Raw genomic sequence first — 22,603 nt, forward strand, 5'->3', positions numbered from 1 at the left:
CTTTTTTTTATTTATTTTTTTATTGATTATGGAAGGACAGATAAAGTGCTTCTCAGATAAGATCAAATTCAAGGAGTTCATCATCACCAAGCCCTTATTATATGAAATATTAAAGGGACTTACCTAAGAAAAAGAAGTTAAAAAAACATGAACAGTGAAAGGACAGCAAACTCACAGTTATTAAGAACCACACCTAAAACAAAAGCAAACTAAAAGGACAGCTAGATCAGGAGTGGAAACATAGAAATGAAGATCTCAAGGAGGGTTAGCAACAGGGGAGTGGGGGGAGGAGAAGGGGGGGAGAAGGTACAGAAAATAAGTAGGATAGATGGTAGATAGAAAATAGATGGGGGGGCAAGAATGGTATGGGAAATATGGAATCTAAAGAACTTGAGACACATGGTCATAAACTAAAGGGAGGGTAATGAAGGGGGGAATAGAACAAAGCTCAGAGAGTCCCAAAGAAGTTGGACCCAAGAAGAAACACACCAAGGCACATCATAATTACATTAGCCAAGATTAAAATGAAGGAGAGAATCCTAGAAGCAGCAAGAGATAAGGGGACAGTCACCTACAAAGGAGTTCCCATCAAACTGTCAGCAGATTTCTCAAAAGAGACCTTATAGGCAAGAAGGGGCTGGAAAGAGGTATTCCAAGTCATGAAATCCAAAGACCTACAACCAGGATTGCTGACTTCATTTAGAATGTTCATATCTTTTAGAAAAGCATACTAAAATACATTGGGGTGAAATGATAATAGATTCTCTTCAGCAAAGAATAGGAAAATAAAGATAAGGAAATGTGTTGAGTCTTGGTGCTGGGTATAAAGGCTGCATTGTCCTATTTTACTTGTGTGGTTTTTTTGTTCCATAATAATTTTTTCAAAACAGAGTCTATTATTTATTTGCCTTATCATTAAAGGAGAAAGGGCTTAACCAAATCTTAAAAAGATATCACAAATTATCCCTGCTTTATTATACATTTAAACCAAACAGATTAACTTTACACAGTCAGTGTTATATTTGCATCTCTTTTTCCAGTGGTTGACTCTTGCTTTTATCTAGCCAAACCTTTCTCTCCACCAGTGTGATAATTGCAAACAGAAATTTAAGGAATCTTCTATATAGTTCTAAGCTTGTCAGCTCCTTTCATCTGGAATTCTTTCCTTTTACTCACCTGACAGCCAGTTCTTTCTGCTACCCCAATTCTCTTCCCACAGTTCTTTGTATATACTTGTTCTGTATGTGATCCTCTCTTTTCGAGTTAGAAATACAAGATTTTTATCACTTCTCCAGTGACAGTTAACTTATAAATAACTTTTGGAGGGTTATACACAGGGATGGGCAAAATAGGTTTACTGTTTTTCATATGGAAAATAATATAATAATAAATAATAATATGAGAATAAACTCTGTGATTTGTGTACTCACAACTTTAAGCCTACTTTTACCCACCCCTCTATTTCTGTCACTTAATGATTCGTATAATAAAGATAAAAACAGTCATTTGGGGATGAGGATTATATATTTGTAATATTTGAATTTCAGACATTAAATACCGTTTGCAATTATGTTTTTTTCCCACCAGAGTGCTTTGACATTTATCCATGATGGTGTAACACTTCTCTAAGGTGTGAACTCTATGAGAGTGTTATGTTGCATATGGCCAGGGAAGGCATATCAGAATTTAGTTGTCTGTTTAAGTTCAGTATTTCACCTTTTTGTTGTTGTTCTCTTTAGACTCAAGATTTGTTTGCTACATCACAAAATAAAGAATTTGATCCCCTTGGGCCCCTGCCACCTGGATGGGGTAAGTTGTGTGAATTTTTTCATTGAATTTGGTCATTTTTATTTTATTTTATTAATATTTATTTTTATCCTCACCTGAGGACTTTTTTAAAAAATTGCCTTTAGAAAGAGAGGAAGGGGGAGGGAGGGAGAGAGAGAGAAAGAGAAACATCGATTAGTTGCCCTCTCATGTGTCCCCAAACCAGGGATTGAACCCATATCCTGAGTATGTGCCCTGACTAGGAATCGAACCCACAACCTTTTGGTTTAGAAGATGAGGCTCCAGCTAACTGAACCATACCAGCCAGGGTGAATTTGGTCATTTTAAAATCAGGTATTTATGGATAATGTCTTGCTCTTGCTAGAATGAATCTCTGGGAATAGTTTTGGGTATGTTGGTTTAATTCAGAGTGCTAAATAGGCATTAAAGTTCTAAGTTGACCTTTTATTATAATGAACTTTTTATTGGGGTTCAGAATTATTTTATTCTTCTAAAGTTTAAAAATATTTTGCTCAACAATAAAAAGAAATGGATTATTGATACATACAACAATCTGATGGACCTGAAGGACATTATGCTTAGTGAAAAAAGTCAGTCTCAAAAGCTTATATATATTGTGCCCTGGCCAGGTGGCTCAGTTGGTTGGAGCATTGTCCCATATACCAAAAGGTTACGACGGGCTCAATCCCTGGTCAGGGTGCATATGGGAGGCAACGAGTTGATGTTTCTCTTTCTCACATTGATGTTTCTCTCTCTCTCTCAGATCACTAAATGTATCATCAAGTGAGGATTTAAAAAAGATTATGTACTGCCTATGGTTTAATTTATATAATATTCTCAAAATGATAAAGCTATAGAGATAGAAAACAGATTAATAGGTACCAGGAGACAGCCAGTAGATTAGTATATACATACAGAAGATAAGTGGTTCTTATGTGGTGGTGCAAGGGTTCTATACCTTGACCATGGTGGTGATTACACAAATTTGTACATGAGATAAAAGTGTATGAAACTATACACTGACATAAATGAACCCATTTTTTAACGTTGGTGAAAATTGATGCCTTAGCCAGGTGGCTAACTTGGTTGGAGTGTCATCTGGTGCATCAGAAGTGTTTGATCCTAGCCCTGGCTGGCGTAGCTCAGTGGATTGAGCGCGGGCCTGCGAACCATGCGAGCGCGGTTTGATTCCCAGTCAGGGCACATGCCTGGGTTGCAGGCCAGTTCCCAGTAGGGGACACATGAGAGGCAACCATACATTGATGTTTCTCTCCTTCTCTTTCTCCTTCCCTTCCTCTCTCTCTGAAAATAAATAAAATATTAAAAAAAAAAAAAAAAAAAAAAAAGACGTGTTTGATCCTAGTCAGGTCACATACCTAGGTTACGTGTTCAATCCCAGTTCAGGGTGCATATGGGAGGCAAGTACGTGCGCTCTCCCCCCTGCTTTTTCTTTCCTCCCCCTCTTCCTCCCTCTCATTTTCTCATTTTGTGTCGTATATCATGGAGCACATGAACATGTTCTGTTATCAAGTATATTTGATACCTTAATTATTAAAACTTTAATGTATACACGAGATTCTGTTTTATATATTATAGTACTGTAGCAAGTTTTCAGAAGATACTGCCTGGCATTATAGAAACAATTTTTCTTGGGAGCCAAAGAGAATGTAGAAAGTGGAAAACAGGAAAGTAAGGCCTGTTATGGAAACAGCTGCACACATTTCATAACATTGGAGTCAGTTCAGAAAATGGTATTTCCAGATAGCTATGTTGGGAAGCACTGGTCCCTGAGGTAGATTGCTTTAGCATTACTTTACTGAGGCATGGAGGGAAAAAATTGATATGTCGAGATCCTATGAATCTGGGCAATAAATGATACTGGCTGTATAAGTCTACCTTTGAGAAATTCCATTGCTCTTAAGAGGTTATATACTCCTGTGAGTCAAAAAATATAATAGGTTATACTTATAACTTACTGTTACTAGTTTGAAGCAAAAGGAGGCTGTATGAAAGTTATAAATTTTTGTCTTCAGCAAAGCCTGGCAGTTTGGTAGAGTGTTTTGGCTCTGTTGGAGCCTCAGATTGGACAGTGTATGGTTAACATCAAGTTCCTTTAGAAGAGGGGATGTTGTCCTTATGTGATATATTGAACCAGACCTGTCAGATTGTATTCCCTGACACGGATGCATTTCTCAGCTTTTTCTTGGGTTTGTTTGTGTCACGTTACAGAGGAGAAATTGATGCATTGAAAGGATTTATGTGAAGGTTATATATTTATTCTTTTAATTTTATTACAGAGAAACCATGATCCGATTGGCTTTTGTCAGAAACATAGACCATTTTACTCCCCCAGAGCAGCTGTAAGAAAAATTGCCTCTTACTCATAGAAGCATGAATTACAGGCATTGTTGCTTTTATTCAGAAAGCTTTTCCTGCAAGCTGGTCCTTGCCTTCTGTATTTACCATTATTCTCATCATCAAGATCTTTCTCATTTTCATGTTAACCAACATCTCCTTAAAATACCTCCTCTAAAGACCCCGGTCCCAGCTTATCCAGGTTGTAAAAGTGTTTACCTTGCTTATTTTATATATAGTCTGCTTATTTTTAGGAGTCACACTCCTCAAGTCGAAGTGTGCCCTCCTTCCTAAATGAGTTCATGATCATTTTATTACTCAGACTAAGCACTGCTTATGATTCTCTGATTTGTGGAACCAGCTACAACACAGGTATTGTGACAGATGAGACCCACCTGACATACCCTCAGGATTGTCCCAGGAAATAAAATCACAGTTTATATTCTGTGTTTATGTTATGGAATTGACAACTTTATTTTTGTGATACCAAATATATTTAAATCCAATTTCCTCACCCTTTCAGAATTTTATATGCTAGAACTAGACATTACTGCCTTGAAGTGGAGAATTTGTTAACACACACAAACTATAGAGGCTGGATAACAGAATATTTTTTATTCAAATTTATAGTCTAATATGTCTTTGTATGTATATAGCTGGTTTTACCCCTCAGGTATAAAGATGTTTTCTCATTTTCAGAGTTGCTATGAAAGAATACATGGACCAACAAGAAGCTTCTGCTTTTTACTGTTTTATTCATTGAGTCAGGAAGCGCTCTGATTTGCATTCAGGGTTTAATATTTAGTCATTTATTGTTTATCGTGTGATTTTTCCACAAAGTCAAAAGTCAGTTGCACAGCTGTAGTTTTTCCTCTCATTGAGTAGATAAGCCTTCAGTTTGCAAGTGCACCTACCTTTGAAATTTTGTTTTTTATAGCTTCTTTCAAGAAATGCTGATATTAGCAGTATATACTTAGAACGTAACAGACAATAAGTTTTTTCTTAACTTTATCTTGCTTCATGTTAGCTTTTGAAGAGAAAATCTCTGGCCCTGAAATCTGAACTTAGATGGCAGATAAAAGATGAATATATGCTTAGCTATGCAGTTAGGGTATTAGTTTTAGATGATAGAAATTCTTTGGAATCAAGAAATTTATAGATCCTCAAGTATATTTGAAAAATTTAAATTATAGTGACTGCCAAGAACATGAACTTACTTCGTTATCATGTAGCCAGCTGTAGTACTGTGGGGTGCTTCTTTTTGTGTTAGAATGGATCTTAAGTTAGTTATATGTTTTCACACTCAAGATGCTATGGTCAGTGAAGCCAGTGTTAAAATATTCAGTGTGTCACAGGATGCAGTGTCCCATTTTCCTGTATATCATGTACACCTGGAGTTCTGCTTCCATTTCAGTCTCAGCTAATAGAGAAATTAGCCAGTGTGTCGGGAGTGGGTTCATAATACTCATGATACAAATATATTCCTTAACCTCTCCATATCATCACTGCTACTTGAAATCATGGAATCAGTGCTGGAGAAATAGTTAAGCATTAACAAATACTAATTTGGTGAGACTCATCCTTCAATATCTTGCTTAAAGATCAGAGAATCTAAATAAATGTTATTTGAAACACATAAAACTTTTCAAACCACAGGAAATAAAAATTGGCCTTATCAGCATGGAATTAAGTGTAAAGTTTTATTTGAAAATTGTTAATTTTTACTAAATATTTGTTAAAAATTTGGAATTCATTCTATACTCTGTAATACTTTAGTTAGTTTAAAACATCTTATCAAAATTTTTAAAATTCACATGTAGGAATAGACATATCTTTTGAAGAATTAATGGCAATGGAGCAGAGAAGTCAATAGATCAGAACAACAGGATATTAAAATTTCGAAACTATGCCTTGGGTGGGTTTCTCAGTTGGTTGTGCGTTCAGTCCCCAATCAGGGTATATATGTAGGTTGTGATCCCCAATCAAGGGAACATATGGGAGGCAACCAATAGATGTTTCTTTCTCATGTTGATGTCTCTTTTTCTTTTTTTTAATTTTTATTTTATTGATTATGCCATTACAGTTGTTCTATTCCCCCCCTTCATTCCCCTCCACCCTGCACCCTCCACCCCTACCATTCCCCCCTTTAGTTTATAACCATGTGTCTCAAGTTCTTTAGATTCCATATTTCCCATACTATTCTTGCCCTCCCCCTATCTATTTTCTACCTACCATCTATCCTACTTATTTTCTGTACCTTCTCCCCCCCTTCTCCTCCTCCCACTCCCCTGTTGCTAACCCTCCATGAGATCTTCATTTCTATGGTTCTGCTCCTGATCTAGCTGTCCTTTTAGTTTGCTTTTGTTTTAGGTGTGGTTGTTAATAACTGTGAGTTTGCTGTCCTTTCACTGTTCATGTTTTTTTAACTTCTTTTTCTTAGGCAAGTCCCTTTAACATTTCATATAATAAGGACTTGGTGATGATGAACTCCTTGAATTTGATCTTATCTGAGAAGCACTTTATCTGTCCTTCCATTCTAAATGAAAGTTTTGCTGGATAGAGCAATCTTGGTTGTAGGTCTTTGGATTTCATGACTTGGAATACCTCTTTCCAGCCCCTTCTTGCCTGTAAGGTCTCTTTTGAGAAATCCACTGACAGTCTGATGGGAACTCTTTTGTAGGTGACTGTCCCCTTATCTCTTGCTGCTTCTAGGGTTTTCTCCTTCATTTTAATCTTGGTTAATGTAATTATGATGTGCCTTGGTGTGTTCCTTCTTGGGTCCAACTTCTTTGGGCCTCTCTGAGCTTCCTGGATTTCCTGGAAGTCTATTTCCTTTGCCAGATTGGGGAAATTCTCCTTTATTATTTGTTCAAATAAGTTTTCCACTGGTGGCTGTTCTTCTTTCCCTTCTGGTACCCCTATAATTTGGATGTTGTAATGTTTAAAGATGTCCTGGAGGTTTCAAAGCTTCTCATTTTTTTGAATTCTTGTTTCTTCATCCTTTTCGGTTTGGTCATTTTTTTCCTCATTCTGGTCCACTCCATTGATTTGAGTCCCAGTTTCTTTTCCATTACTATTGGTTTCCTGTGCATTGCCATTTCTATTAGTTTAGCCTTTATATGTTCCTCTAATTTGTGACTAAAATCAACCAGTTCTGTGAGCATCCTGATCACCAGTGTTTTGAACTGTGCATCTGAAAGTTTTGCTATTTCTTCACTTAGATTTATCGGCTCTGGGGCTCTGAGTTGTTCTTGAGCCATTTTTGGTCTGTTCTTCCCCATTAAGTATGAGGAGTGGAGCCTTAGTTGTTCACCAGGGCAGGGCTACTCAGGTAGCTGGGTTGTTACGCCGTGTGTGGGGGCAGGGTCAGAGCCGGGAAATGGCGGCCCCCTTTGCTGCCTCCCATCTCTGGGGACTGCTCGGTCCTGTCTCACTGCCCACTCCCTCGCAGGTCTATCTGCGCAGGAATGCGCGACCACAGTCAGCCTGCCACCCTGTGCCCTGGCTGGGTCCGCCGGTGGCTCACTGGGTCACTCACTGGGTCCGCCCATTGCAACCCCACACCTGGGATCCGAGAGCCTGAGTCTGTCTGACCGAATTTTCCTGTGCAACCCCGCTCTGCCACCTGCTGGCTTTGCCCCCTTACTGGTCAGGCTGAAGAATTTGTTGTTATCAGACTTCCGAAAAGTTCAATTTTCTGTGTTCTGGCTGTGTTTTCTGTTGCTAATATTTTGTTGTCTCTAAACTTGGTCGTGTGAGAAAGCACGGCGTCTCCACCTGTACCTCCATCTTGGCAGAGTCCCCTGTCTCTTTTTCTTTCTCTCTCTCTTCCCCCTCTCCCTTCCCCCCTCCTTCCCCTATTGAAATCAATAAATATGTCCTCAGGTGAATATTTAAAAATTTTTTCAAAACTATTTGCTTATTAAAGGAGGAAATTACATTCACATGTCTTCTGGATCTTGATGAGAAAGCACAGGCAAGCAGGGAAATTTTTTTTAGAAAGTGAACAAGAAAACAAGGAGAATCCTAAAGTAAAGGAGTGGGGAGGATAAGCAGCAGCTTCAGATGCCCATCCCTTGTGCAGAAAGTTACTATAGGTATTTAGGATTTGGGAGCTGGACATATTAAGGCACAGGACATATTTTGAAACAGTGTCTTCCCCCCAGTTGAATAATGCCAAGCATATAACAAAAGATTAAGATATATCATCCCCATTAAATTTTAAGAAGGAAAATGGTTTGGTATGAAAAAAATTCCTGAATGAAGGCCAGAGTTTCCATCCTGTCACTGCCACTTAATTATGAGATTTTGGGCAGATCACTTAACCTGTGTGAGTTCCTTTATTGTCAAAATAAACTAAAACCACCTACTCCAAGTTAAAGCAGTTAAAACCACCTACTCCAAAGTTAAAGCAGTTAATTAGTAGTTCTGCTGTTGGTTGGATTGAGCAGAAAGGTTTTATGGCCAGGATATTGTGAATTAAATCTATTTAGTTTCTAGGATGTAATCATATTTTTATATCTTAGCAAGTATGTGAATTTAATAGTGAAAGAAAAAATTAAAGCTTTGAGAATTGTGATTTAAAAACTACAAAACCAATAATACAATAAGAAGTGGACAGATTCAGCTTGTCTTATTATTTTAGTTTGAGAAAGAAGACTATGCTAACTCTAATGCTTTTCTTCCTTTTTTCTTTTTTCAATATAAGAGAAGAGAACGGACACCAATGGTAGAGTATATTTTGTCAACCACAACACTCGTATTACCCAATGGGAAGACCCCAGAAGTCAAGGGTAAGAGCTTTCAGTTACTAGTTTATAGATAACTTCTTAAAAATTGTATCCTATTTCTGATTCATTTATTAAAAAGATCAGTTACATGTTCTTTCTCTAAAGGCCTTAAACATTAGCCACCCACATACATACCTTATAAAAAGGAAAAAATTATATTATACTATTTTATATAATGAATGTGGGTTTCCTAAGGGAAAAAAATCTCAATGATATATGCCAATATACTTACATATTTAAAAATACCTAGTTATTAGTAATAAGACAAGATAAGTAATTTCTAAAGCAGGGTTTTGCAACCTGGGATCCACTGGATAAACTTCAGGGAGTATATGACTTAGGGAGGAAAAAAAATCAAACATTCATTTTTATTAAACTTTACCTGAAATTGAGTGTTTTCTTCCATTGTGATTGTAGGCTACAACCATAGTAAAATTAGCAATGCCTAGGACTTCACCATCAGTAGAAATCACAGGTCTTTTATATCTTTCTGTAGTTGTTCCAGATATATCAAATACTGCTTACACACATCATTATAGGAACTTGGTAGTTACTATATTAATAGACACATTGTTAGTATAAGTTTGTCTTTTTAATGTTTTGATAACTATGTATATATCATTGCTTTTCTTTGTAACATTATGTAATGGTTTGTGTATCAGTTTCCTGGGTCTGCCTTAAAGTACCTGTGGCTTAAACAACAGAAATTTGTCTCATAGTTGAGGCTACAAGATCAGGGTGTTGGGAGACCTGTGCTTCTTCTGAAGGCAGTAGGAAAGAACCTGTTTCAGGCCTCTCTCCTGCCTTCTGGTGTTTTTTTTGGCTTGTGGCAGTTTAATTCCAATCTTGAAATGGCACTCTTTCTCTGTGTGTGTGTGTGTGTGTGTGTGTGTGTGTGTGTTCAAACTTTCCCTTTTTATAAGGACACCAGTCATAATATTAGTGGCCTACCATTTTCATCTTAACTAGTTACATCTGCAACTACCCTGTTTCCTAATACAATCACATTCTGAGGTGCTGAGGATTAGGAATTCAACATACGGATTTGCAGGGCCCATAACAGTTTGGCCCATAATGATCTATAATCCTATGCATTTATCAGGCTGCTGGAAGGATTCCATTCTGTGAGGAATTCGGCAAGGTATATAGTCAGAGAGCACAGTCACTATGTGGTTGCCCTAACTTCAGGCATTAACCGTAAGCTGGGAGGTCCTCAGGACTACTCTCATTTCAGACCAACTGGCTACAAATTTTACAAATTTCAGTCGTTCCCATAACCACTTTCACTAGAGAGACTAGAATTCAACCGAAGCCTCTTGACCTCAGCCACATTTATTATAGGGAAAGGCTGCAAATTAGAACCAACAAAAGGAAGAGATGCAAAGGCCAGCATCTGAGATGGTCCCAAACATCCAGAATTGATGTGGAGCAGTATATGTGGAGTATTACTAACCATGGAGTCTCACTTGAGTCTGGTATCTAGAGTTTTTATTAAGGCTTCATCTTGTACTGCATGTATAGCTAACATTTAGTCTCCAGCCATTGCCTAGAGTTTGGTCTAAAACCTTTGGTTTTCAGTTGTTGGAACCAAGACGGAATATCCCAAAGTCTCCATCATAAAACACATTCCAGAGGCCTAGAGAATACTTCCTGGTAGCTGAGAGCAAAGACCAGACCTTTCTTTAGGTATGATTAATTCTTCACTTAACACATTCAGGGCTCAGAGTTTTAAGAACTGCTATTCTAAAGGCATGCTTTAAATTTGAAATCCATTTCTGGGTACTAATGGGTGGCTTGGTTGGAGCTTTGTCCTGTGCACCAAAAGGTTGCACATTTGATCCCCAGTCAGGGCACATACCTAGGTTGCTTGTTTGAACCCCAGTTAGGGCGTGTACGGGAGACAACCAATTGATGTTTCTCTCCCTTTCTTTTTTCTCTCTTTCTCCTCCCCCCCCCCCCGTTCTAAAATCAGTAAACATCCTCTGGCGAGGAGTAGGGGAAAAAATTCTATCTCTTAAGGATAGAGTAGACCATGTCACCTTACTGTAATTTGCTGAATTTTTTTGTTTCCCCTTGGACCTTTAAAGTTTTAGAGCTAAAGTCAGAATCATATTTTAACATATAATAAAAATAACCCAGGTCTATTTGATTCTTTTTGCTTTTAAAGGCAACAACTTGTTACTAAGTCTGTCTTGCAAATACAGTTACAACAAATGAGAAGTGTTATCTTGTAAAAAGTTTGGTAGTCTGTTTTATCTGACATCTGTATTAGTTCTGTGAATATAACTAAATGTTCGTAGCCTCTTGACATAATAAAATAACCGTTCTGTGCAACAGTTCTCAGACCTTGGTTCTTCTAAAGTGCACTTGAAGAAAGTGACGTTCATGTCACAACTGTAGCTCTCTGAAACAGTGAGCTTAAGTGCCTTCAACTCCTCCCTTTCTCATGTGAACTTGAACATTTCTATTGCTCTGTCTCTCACCAAACCCATCAGAGGTATTCAGTAGTTCCCTACTCATTCTAATATTCTAGTGTAATATTTTGAAATGTAAAAATAAACTTCTCAGGTTCAGTGAACATGCAGTTTTGACTATGTATGCTAATGCCTAAGTTATTTTAATATATAACAAATGAAAATCAAGTTAAGTCACTGTTGCCTTAGAATGTAGTTCCTGTTTTTAAATTCATATATAATAATATTTTCAGGAAGGGAAGTTGTTGCCAGACAACACAAGCTGAAATACTTGATAAATGCTGTGATAGCAGTATGAAGGAAGTGCTTTGAGAAACCTGAAAAGAAGGGTCAATATATAGTAAGAGGAATAATAACAGTTGAGGGGTTACACATACTTCTTTTAAATAGGTGGGTACGAGATAGTTAAAAACCAACAATTAACACAATGATGATAATAATTACAATAAGGGGATTTGTGTTCTTCTGCCCTGGTGCTGTGGTTGTTCTTTAAGGGGTGGTGGTGGGGGCCAGAAATTACTTTGTTATTCCAAAGCCTTCTTAATAGTGTACTTTATTCTGTATGCAAAAAGACAACAGATAGGCTCAGTTAAGATGAAGGGTGACCTTTGATAGGGAAAAATACTGTCCTCCACTGTAAACCACTTTTAGTTAGAAAGTTTTAATTTCAGACCATCCTATGTGTTATGTTCTGTCTCTGAGTTTATGAGGCCTCCATGCAGGCCTCCCCTGAGCTTCTCAGGTGTAGTATGTGGCCGCTTTTTTGTCCATACCCCTTTTGGTCATAAAACTACATGGTAAGCTTTTTACTTGTGTCATCTAATTGATTACTCATATAGTCTTACTACATAGACATTATCTCTATTTTATGGACAAAGAAACCAAAGTTTAGAGAGATGAAGCAAGGTCTTAAAGGTAGGTATTAAGGAAGTAGATAGGAATACTTGGTAAAGAACATTTGAGTTGTCATAAGAGGAATAATAGAGATTCTGGACGAGAGGAAAGGCTTCACTTGGAGATGTGGCAGATGATATTATGCTTAGGGAAATGGTGATGTTACTGTTAAACACTATGAAATCATGGAGTTCAGGGGAGGGATTTGAGGGCAGAGTATAGATTCAGAGTGAGTGAGGTGTAGTAATTTAGACTTAGATTATATCATTGGTTGTAGTGAACAGTGCTCTCACCTTAAGGAAAGAAGTAATTTAATCAGACCTCTATTTTAGTACTCTGTCAGCAATATGAAATAAATAAGCACAGGACCAGAGTAAGACTAGAGGCAGGAAAAACCAGTTAGGTGGCTATTGTGAAAGTTTGAGATAAATAAAGCCAGAGTAAGGATGGTGCTGGGGATTGACAATAGTAATGAAAATGAAAGTTTCTGAGGCAGAATGGGCAGGATTTGGTTGCCATGCGATGTTTAGGTGGGCTATTAGGTAGATGGGGGATACAAGTCATGTAGGTGGGAGAAGACTGAGTGGTGGTTAATGGACCTGTTGACAGGTTAATTAACATGCTTATAGGATAAAAAGGACATAGGTAAAGAGGTCTTGTAAACAACCAAATATACTGGACTAAATAGTTTTCTAGAAGATTTCCACTACATTTATGTTTGCTTTTTGTTTCTGTATTTGGCAGACAAGCAACTCTAACTTTTTTGTTTGTTTATATTTTTTCCTATGTTCTTTAGTCAATTAAATGAAAAGCCCTTACCCGAAGGTTGGGAAATGAGATTCACAGTGGATGGAATTCCATATTTTGTGGACCACAATAGAAGAACAACCACCTATATAGATCCCCGCACTGGCAAATCTGCCCTGTAAGTTTTTTAAACATTGCAGATTAAAACAAAAACCAATTCGAAGATTTTGATGTAAAAATATCTGAGTTACTGAGAAGTGCAGCTCTTTTTGTGTTGGCTTGCTCATAGATTTCTGTTTGCTAAATATTTTGTATTGCCATTACCCTCTTGAATATTTTCTTCTATAGACTTTTCATATTTGTTACCATCTGTGAACCCAGCACTCAATGAGACTTTTTAGAAATTATCACTACAGTACTGCTCACCAATTAATCCCTGATTTCTGGTGCTTTTTTTCTTTCATTTCTACTACCTTTGAACTTAAAAGCTTCCTTAACTTTGCTTTTGTTTTTCATTTTTGAAAAGCAACTTATGTTTTGTTTAGGGTTTTTTCAATTACGGTAGCCTTGACTGGAGTGGTTTAGTGGGTTAGATGTTGTCCCACAAACTGAAAAGTCACTCTTTTTTTTTTTTTTAATGGAAAACTCAGTTTCTTTTTCTTTAAGATTTTATTTATTTATCTTGAGAGGGGAAGGGAAGGAGAGAGGGAGAGAAATGTCAATGTACGGTTGCCTCTGGTGGGTCCTGTGCTAGGAACTGGCCTGTAACCCAGGCATGTGCCCTGACTGGGAATCGAACCATGATCCCTTGGTTCGCGTAGGCCCGTGCTCAATCCACTGAGCTACACCAGCCAGGGTGAAAGGTCACTCTTTTGATTCCTGCTCAAAACACATGCCTGGATTGTGGGCCAGGTCCTCAGTTGGAGGCATGTGGGAGGCAACTGATCAGTGTTTCTCTCAGCATATTGATGTTTCTCTCCCTTTTTTTCTCCCTCCCTTCCCCTCATTCTAAAAATAAATACATAAAATGTTTTAAAAAATTTTTTAAATAAAGTTATGGTGAAACATACATAACAAAATTCACTATTTTAGGTGTACAGTTTAATGGCAACAAGTACATTCACATTATTTTGCAACCATGTCATCCCATACTGACATGTACCCATTATGTAACAATTACCCAATCCTCCTCCCTAGTCCCTGATAATCACTGTTCTACTTTCTGTCTTTATGAGGTTGACTACTCAGTGTAAGTAGAATCATACAATATTTCTTCTTTGGTGCTTATTTCACTTAACATAATGTTTCCAAAATTTATCTGTGTTGTAGCTTGTATGAGAATTTCATTTTTTAAGGCTTAATATTGTTCCAGCGTATGTATATGCCATATTTTTTTATACATTTATTCATGGATGTTTGGGTTGTTTCCACCTTTTCGCTGTTGTGAATAACACTCCAGTGAACATGAAAGTACAAATAAGCATTCAAATCCTTGCTCTAAATTCTTTTCTGTATATACTCAGAAGTGGAATTGCTGGATTAAATGGTAGTTTTGTAGGTTTTTTGAGTTGCTGCCATACTGTTTTCCACAGCAGGTGCTCCATTTTATATTCCCACGAGCAATACAGATGGGTTCTGCGGTTGTTTTTTTGTTTTTGTTTTTTGTTTTTTGCCTCAGGATTTATTTTGTTTCTTTTTCTTTATTTAAATATATTTTATTGATTATGCCATTACAGTTTTCTCATTTCCCCTGCTTCATTCCCCTCTACCCTGCACACCCCTTCCCCCACCATTCCCCCCCCCTTTAGTTCATGTCCTTGTGTCACAGGTTCTTTAGATTCTGTATTACCTTCTCCCCCCTTCTCTTCCTCCCACTCCCCTGTTGCTAACCCTCCATGTGACCTCCATTTCTGTGGTTCTGCTCGTGATCTAGCTCTCCTCTTAGTTTGCTTTTGTTTTAGGCATGGTTCTTAATAACTGTGAGTTTGCTGTCCTTTCACTGTTCATCTTTTTTATCTTCTTTTTCTTAGGTAAGTCCCTTTAACATTTCATATAATAAGGGCTTGGTGATGATGAACTCCTTGAATTTGACCTTATCTGAGAAGTTCTTTATCTGCCCTTCCATTCTAAATGAAAGCTTTGCTGGATAGAGTAATCTTGGTTATAAGGTCTTTGGATTTCATGACTTGGAATACTTCTTTCCAGCCCCTTCTTGCCTGTAAGGTCTCTTTTGAGAAGTCAGCTGACAGTCTGATGGGGACTCCTTTGTAGGTGACTGTCCCCTTATCTCTTGCTGCTTCTAGGATTCTCTCCTTCATTTTAATCTTGGCTAATGTAATTATGATGTGCCTTGGTGTGTTCCTTCTTGGATCTATCTTCTTTGGGACTTTTTGAGCTTCCTAGATTTCCTGGAAGTCTATTTCCTTTGCCATATTGGGGAAATTCTCCATTATTATTTGTTCAAATAAGTGTTCCACTTGTTGCTCTTCCTCTTTTCCTTCTGGTACCCCTATAATGCGGATGTTGGAACGTTTAAAGATGTCCCGGAGGTTCCTAAGCCTCTCCTCATTTTTTGAATTCTTGTTTCTTCATTCTTTGCTGTTTGGTAGTTTTTTTCTTCCTTCTGGTCCACTCCCTTGATTTGAGTTCCAGTTTCCTTCCCATCACTATTGGTTCCCTGTGCATTTCCCTTCATTTCAATTAGTTTAGCCTTCATATGTTCCTCTAATTTGTGACTAAAATCAACCAGTTCTGTGAGCATCCTGATCACCAGTGTTTTGAACTGTGCATCTGATAGGTTGGCTATCTCTTTGTCACTTAGAAGTATTGGTTCTGGGGCTTTGAGCTGTTCTTCTTGAGCCATAATGTTTTAGTCTGTTTGCACCTGTTAGGTATAAGGGGCAGAGCCTTAGGTGTTCACCAGGGCGGGGTGACCCAGTCCCTGGGTAGTGACGCTGTATGTGGGGGCGGGGCCAGAGAGGGGCAATGGCGTTTTTTTTCCAGCTCTCTCTCAGACTTTGGTTCTCTCTGCTGCTTCCTGCAAGCAAACTAGCCCCCCCTGGTGCCGGCTCCTGGGTATGTGGGCCTGTGAACCCTCCAGGACCCTGTGGGTCTCTCCAACAAATTCGCTGTGAGCCTGGGAGCTTCTCCCAGCATCTCAACCCCCAAAATTTTTCCAGTTGGTGCTTTTAGGCTTTAATTCCTGGTACTGGGGCCCTGGGTCGTAGGGTCTGTCTCACTGCCTATTCCTTTGCCTGGTTTATCTGAGTGTGAATGTGTGACCTTGGTCAGCCAGCTGCCTCGCACCCTCACTGGGTCTGCCTATTGCTACCCCACACATGGGATCTGCCAAGCGCCACCTATGCACCTGGGTCGGTCTGGCCACTTTTTCATGTGCGACCCCACTCCACCAGCCACTGACACTGCCCCTCTTGCTAGTCTGGATGAATGGTTCTTTGTTGTTGGACTTACATACAGTTTAATTTTCTGTGTTTTGGTTGCATTTTTGTTATTAAAACTTTGTATCTTTAAACTTGGTTGTACAAGGAGGCACAGTGTTTCCACCTATGCCTTTATCTTGGCTGAAAGTCCTCCATGGGGTTTTGTTTTTTTTCATTCCTCACCAACAGTTGTTGTTTTTTGCTTGTTTCTTTTTTATAATGCCATCCTATAGGTATGAAGGAGTACCTTATTGTGGTTTTTACTTTTATTTCTTTAATGAGTCATGATGTTGAACATCTTTTCATGCGCTTAGTATCCATTTGTATATCTGAAGAAATGTTGGAGTCTTTTGCCCAATTTTGAATTCAGTTGCTTGGATTTTTTGTTCAGTTTTAGAGTTTTTTATATATTCTGGATACTAATACCTTACTAAATATGTCATGTGCAAATATCTTCTTCAATTCTGTATGTTGCCTAAGAGTTCTTTAGCACATTTAGGTCTTGGATTCATTTTTAATTAATTTTTGCAATGGTGTTAGGTAAGGATCCATCTTCATTCTTTTGCATGTGAATATCCAGTTATCCAAGCCCCATTTGTTGGAAAGACTGTTCCTCTCCCCATGGAATGGTCTTGGCACCCTTGTCAAAGCTCATTGGACCATATACACAAAAGTTTATTTCTGGGCATTCTGTTTTATTAGTCTAGATATCTGTCTTCATTCCAGCACTGGTGCCACACTGGTTTGGTTATGTTAGCTTTATATTCAATATTAAATTTTAAAATTAGGAAATGTGAGTCCTCCAACTTTGTTTTTATTTTTTGAGATTGTTTTAGCTCTACAGGGTACTTTGAGATTCCATATGAGTTTTAGGGAGGGTTTTTCTCTTTTCTGCAAAGAAAGTCATTGGGATTTTGATAGGGATTGCACTGAATTTGTAGTTTGCTTTGGTTAGTATTGACATCTTAGTCTTCTGGTCTGTGAACATAAGCTACGTTTACATTTATTTGCCTTTAATTTCTTTCTAAGGTGTTTTGTAGTTTTCAATGTGCAGGTCTTTTTCCTTCTTGGTTAAGTTCATTCCTAAATGTTTTGCTGTTTTTGGTACTATTTGTAAATGGAATTATTTTTTTAATTTTCTTTTTAGATTGTTTATAAAAATGCAGCTAATTTTTGTGTACTGTTTTATATCCAACTTAGCTGAATTACTTATTCTAATGGATTTTCTTTTTTTGTTTTTTGGTCTAGAAGTTTCAGGGTTTTCTGTATATAAGATCATATCTTCAAACAAATAATTTTTTCTTATTTTTCAGTTTGGATGCCTTTTTATTTTTTTATTGACCAAGTGCTCTGGCTAGAACTTCCGATACTATGTTGAACACAAGTGGTGAAAACAGGCATTTTTGCACTGTTCCCGATCTTAGAGGGAAAGTTTTCATCCTTTCATTATTGAGTGTGATATGAGCTGTAGGATTTTGACACATGGCCTTTATTATATTGAGTCAGTGTCTTTCTAGACCTAGTTTGTTGTGTGTGTGTTTTTAATCATGAAAGAATATTACATTTTATCAGATACTTTTATTTGCATAAATACTGCTTAGGTAAATATCAAGAGTCTGATTTAAGGCAAAGGAGAGAATGGATTTGGGAAATAGACAACATTCTCAGACAGAAGCTACTTTACCTAGTCCTGTTAGATTTGAGAAAATCTCACAACAGTGGCTTTAATTTTTTTTTTCTTTTATTGACTGTGGAGACAGGTTAAGGGAGGGAGGAAGAGGGAGAGAAACATTGATTTGAGAGAGAAACATCAATTGGTTGCCTATTTCATGAGCCCCAACTAAGGACCAAACCCACAACCCAGACCTGAACAGGACTTGAACCCAAAACCTTTTGGTTTGAGAGAAGACACCCAACCAACAGAACCACACTGGCCAGGGACCCACAGCAGTAGCCTTAAAAAGATGGAAATTTGCCCTGGCTGGTATGGCTTAGTGGATTGAGTACCGGTCTGTGAACCAAAGAGTCGCCAGATCAGATCCCCAGTAGCAAGTGCGCTAGAGGTGTGAGAGGCAACTACATACTGATGTTTCCCTCTCTTTCTCCCTTACCCTCTGTCTAAAAATAAATAAATAAAGTCTTTAAAAATAAAAGAGTAAAAATTTATTTCTGTCTTTTACTTAAAAATAGCCTTGGGAAATAAAAACTTTAAAAGGTGGTGGTAAGAATATGCTGTGCCAGGGTGTTTTTGTATTTGACTGCTAAGTACTGAGGGGGTATGGTATTTTGCTTTTCCTCAGTATTTTATTTTGCAAACATTTATGTCATATTGCCATTCTTCCTCAGAGACAATGGGCCCCAGATAGCCTACGTACGGGACTTCAAGGCAAAGGTTCAATATTTCCGGTTCTGGTGTCAGGTTAGTATTGAGACTGCATTTCTGTACTCCCTTTGTTTTGTTTATGTTGCTTATATTACATAGTCAGTGATTGTGAGAATAATTCAGAGAAAAACAGGTAAAATGAAAAGCATCAAAATCTCCTATTTCAAGGCGAAGAAATAGATTTTATCAGTTAGATAATTTGTTGTTTCTGTTGTCCAGAACAGTGAATTTGAAACCATTTGAATAAGAAAACATTGTTATTCTCTTTCCAGTGTCCATTATGTTCAGATTGCAGAAATCCTTAAATGAGCCAAAACATTTTTTCTGATGTATAAATTACTACCATCCCCTTTGATATTAGCATTTGATACATATATGCATATACCACTTTAACAGATGCATATGTAGATATATATATATATATATATGGTTATATTCAGTATTTTTCTCTGATATGATCAGCTATTTCTTATGTATAAAATATTTATTGAATTAATTTCATTATGGGTTTTAAATAAAATTAATATACTACTCAAAAGTATAGTATGTTACTATGATGAATATTTCTAAACTTCAGACTTATAATCAACTAGACAAGCAAGAAGAATCTGAATTAGGATTTTGAAAATAAAATTAAATAAAGATTTGACTCAGTAAAGCTCTGTGCATATAAGATCTTCTGTTCCTCCATATTTTATATACCAGATGATCTGTAGTTATCATGAAGGCTCACAAAAACATTATTGCATATAAATTCATATTCAACTCTATTTGTTCCTGTAGACAGAAATAAAAGTAAATAAAACTTTATCCTTTTGGTTTTTTGATAGGCCATTTTAAATGGTAAGAATTGACTTAAGTCACTTTTATATTTCAGCAATTGGCCATGCCACAGCACATAAAGATTACAGTGACAAGAAAAACGTTGTTTGAGGATTCCTTTCAGCAGGTACTATTTTTCCACTCAGTAGTTTGCCCCCTGGCCGCCAACCCCAAATCATCTTTTGGTGTTGGCAGTTTAAACAGTTGGGAATTTTTGAGTTGGAGTCCTTGAATTGTTCAGTCTAATCTCATTGCCGGCTACTTTACTGCCTAAATTTAGGAACATGCAGGTAGTTCGCTGTATGTGTTTTGTGTATGTGTATGTTTTGTGTTTTTGAAATGTCAGAGTAACTTAAAGTAATTAATGAGTTTCAAGTTTCCAATTCTAAGCTTAGTATTTGATTTGAAACAGATATTTAAGTAAGAAAATAGGCTTTTGGTAGAAGTCTGGAAGTATCCATATGAATATTATTGAATAGGTAGAAAAGGATTGGGGGAAAACTTTACAAGTTTATAGTTCTGTAATGCCTGCATTTTTACAATAAGTGTGATACTCTTATAACTTTAAAAATTATATAGGAAGGAAAGTGATCATTGGTGACAATGATCTAAAGAACATCTAAACATTGGTGACAATATCTAAAAAAACACATTTCAAGAAGTCTTTTTTTTTTTTTTTTTTCAATTTTTCTCAAAACCTGAGTTAATTTATTACTTAACCTTTATTTCTCAACTTTGTTGAGCAACCAAATGCAACTAAATGTTAAGTGACTTTGTTATAGGGAAGATTAAATGACAAGTGGAAAAAATGTCTTAATATGAAGACATCCAGTTAATCTTTGTTTTATGGCCAGATGTGGATGTGATTCTTTATTACCAAGCCCCTTTGATAATTGTAATAGCTACAGCTTCAAGGAGTGTCACACCGAATGCAAAAGTAAAAAAAGAAAACATTGAGATAGTTGAAAGTAGCTAGCTACTTCCTTTTGGAAACAGTTATGTTCATTTCTTTCTTTTTTTTAAACAGTATACATTCCTAATTATCATTTTTTTAAAGATTTTATTTATCTTGAGAGGGGAAGGGAAGGACAGAGGGAGAGAAATATCAATGTGTGGTTGCCTCTCATGTGTTCCCTGCCGGTAAGTGGCCTGCAACCCAGGCATGTGCCCTGACTGGGACTCACACCGAGATACTCTGGTTCACAGTTCATTTCTTAATGGAACCTCAGTTATTAACATTGAAAGGGAGAAATGCAGTTGGCATCCTGCTAAGTAGGAGCCGATAGCTTTTTAGCAGCAGTACTCAACTAAGGCTATTTAGAGAATTATGAGTCATTCCTTTGATATGATATATGTCTCCAAGGCCATTTCCTACTGCATATGTTACCTTTTTTTAATTTTCATAACCACTATATAGTCACTGAGTATGCAGTTTCTGGTGGGCAGCCAGTTTCTTGGAACATCAGTTGCCTGTAGAAGTGCTGAAAAGATGCAAAACGTGTTTAAATGTCTCTTCATCTTTTGGCTTATGAAACCAGAAGCTTTTGCAAAGTGACAGACCAGATGGTACTAAAACAGTTGTTTAAAATTGTCATCTTAGATTTGACACATATCAATTAAATATGAAATTACAAATTGAGAAATATTTAATTGCTTCGAAAGAATGACAAATCTGATAGCAAAATTAGCATTGGATTTTTTTTCATAACTGTTGGATAAAGTTGTTTTGGAATAGTAAGTGTTTTTATTAGCATGACACAGCTGCTTATCAGGGAAATTGTAGGACAAAATTTTTTTTCCTTCATATTTGGCATTTCTTAAAAGGTATTTAAAGGTATTTTTTCCAAGGAAGAGTGACTCCCCAGATATCAGGCACAGGGAAAAGGAACAACCAGAATTTCCAGGAGAGCAGTCTCAGATTTGGGGGAACAGTCTCAAGAGAGATCAGGGATAGCCCTCGGGTTTGGGGAGCAGCCATGGGGACAAAGAATAGTCAGAGGGAGTAAGACAATAAAAGATAACATTTGTTGATTTAAGAGAGAGAGAAACACCAATCAATTACCTCCCACACACAGGATTGAACTGCAATCTAGGTATGAGCCCAGACTGGGCATCACACCCACAACCTTTTAGTGTAGGGCAGGGGTATCAAACTCATTTTCACTGGGGGTCATATCAGCATCTTGGTTGCCTTCAAAAGGCCAAATGTAATTTTAGGACTGTATAATGTAACTACTCTTCAACTAGGGGCAAGGAGCTAGGTGCTTCCTCCCTGGGTAGAAACAAGAAACAAGGTGGAGGGCTGGATTTGGGCTTGGGGCCTTGTGCTTGCCGCCTGTGGTGTAGTAGGTGATGACACTCCAACCAATGGAGCCACTGGCCAGAGCAACAAAAAAGATATTTTAACCTGTTTGTTTTTTCATTGTTATGTATCTAGCCTGTAGTATTTATAGACTATTTGTCATAAACATGAAATAAGCATTAAATTTTTTTGTTATATCTTGGATTTTTTTGTTTGAGTGGAATATGAATTTGAGTAGAATATAAATATGAGTAGGAAAAAGAAGCCCTGGCATAAGCAAGTAAGTTACTGAGCCTCTCTAGATATTTAAATGTGAGAGTTCATTCATATCATTTCCTTAAATAGAGGCATTGTATCAACTTCTCTCTCTTTAGGCCCTGTCATTTTTCTAAGGGTAATTAATATCTGTAATGTTTTAGTGGCACAATTTTTGGCAGATAAGTAGTTTTACAAAGAAAGAACCCAAATGACCTGTTTATTGTAGCTTAGTAATGGTACTCACTTCAAAGATGAAAATGATTTTATTAACCACCATAGTGGGACACAGAATTTGAGTAATATTTCTAGGTACCTACAAGTTTCTACTGAGAAACTTGAGTTTCCAAAGT

At 37.2% G+C, this 22,603-nt stretch overlaps 1 protein-coding gene across 3 annotated transcripts in view; it reads left to right on the forward strand.

Moving 5' to 3' along the window:
- Positions 1 to 22,603, forward strand: part of ITCH (itchy E3 ubiquitin protein ligase) — a 119,008-nt gene that overhangs the window by 76,861 nt on the left and 19,544 nt on the right. For all 3 annotated transcript variants that reach the window (XM_037164681.2, XM_053671029.1, XM_037164682.2), the window contains 5 exons: positions 1,740 to 1,809; positions 8,852 to 8,936; positions 13,098 to 13,226; positions 18,835 to 18,907; positions 19,749 to 19,820. In XM_037164681.2, the coding sequence (XP_037020576.2) occupies positions 1,740 to 1,809; positions 8,852 to 8,936; positions 13,098 to 13,226; positions 18,835 to 18,907; positions 19,749 to 19,820 (429 nt within the window). The remainder of the gene's footprint in view (positions 1 to 1,739; positions 1,810 to 8,851; positions 8,937 to 13,097; positions 13,227 to 18,834; positions 18,908 to 19,748; positions 19,821 to 22,603) is intronic.

This window comes from Artibeus jamaicensis, unplaced genomic scaffold (assembly GCF_021234435.1).
Source record: "Artibeus jamaicensis isolate MK-2021 breed Jamaican fruit bat unplaced genomic scaffold, CSHL_Jam_final contig_685, whole genome shotgun sequence".
NCBI classification, from domain to species: domain Eukaryota; kingdom Metazoa; phylum Chordata; class Mammalia; order Chiroptera; family Phyllostomidae; genus Artibeus; species Artibeus jamaicensis.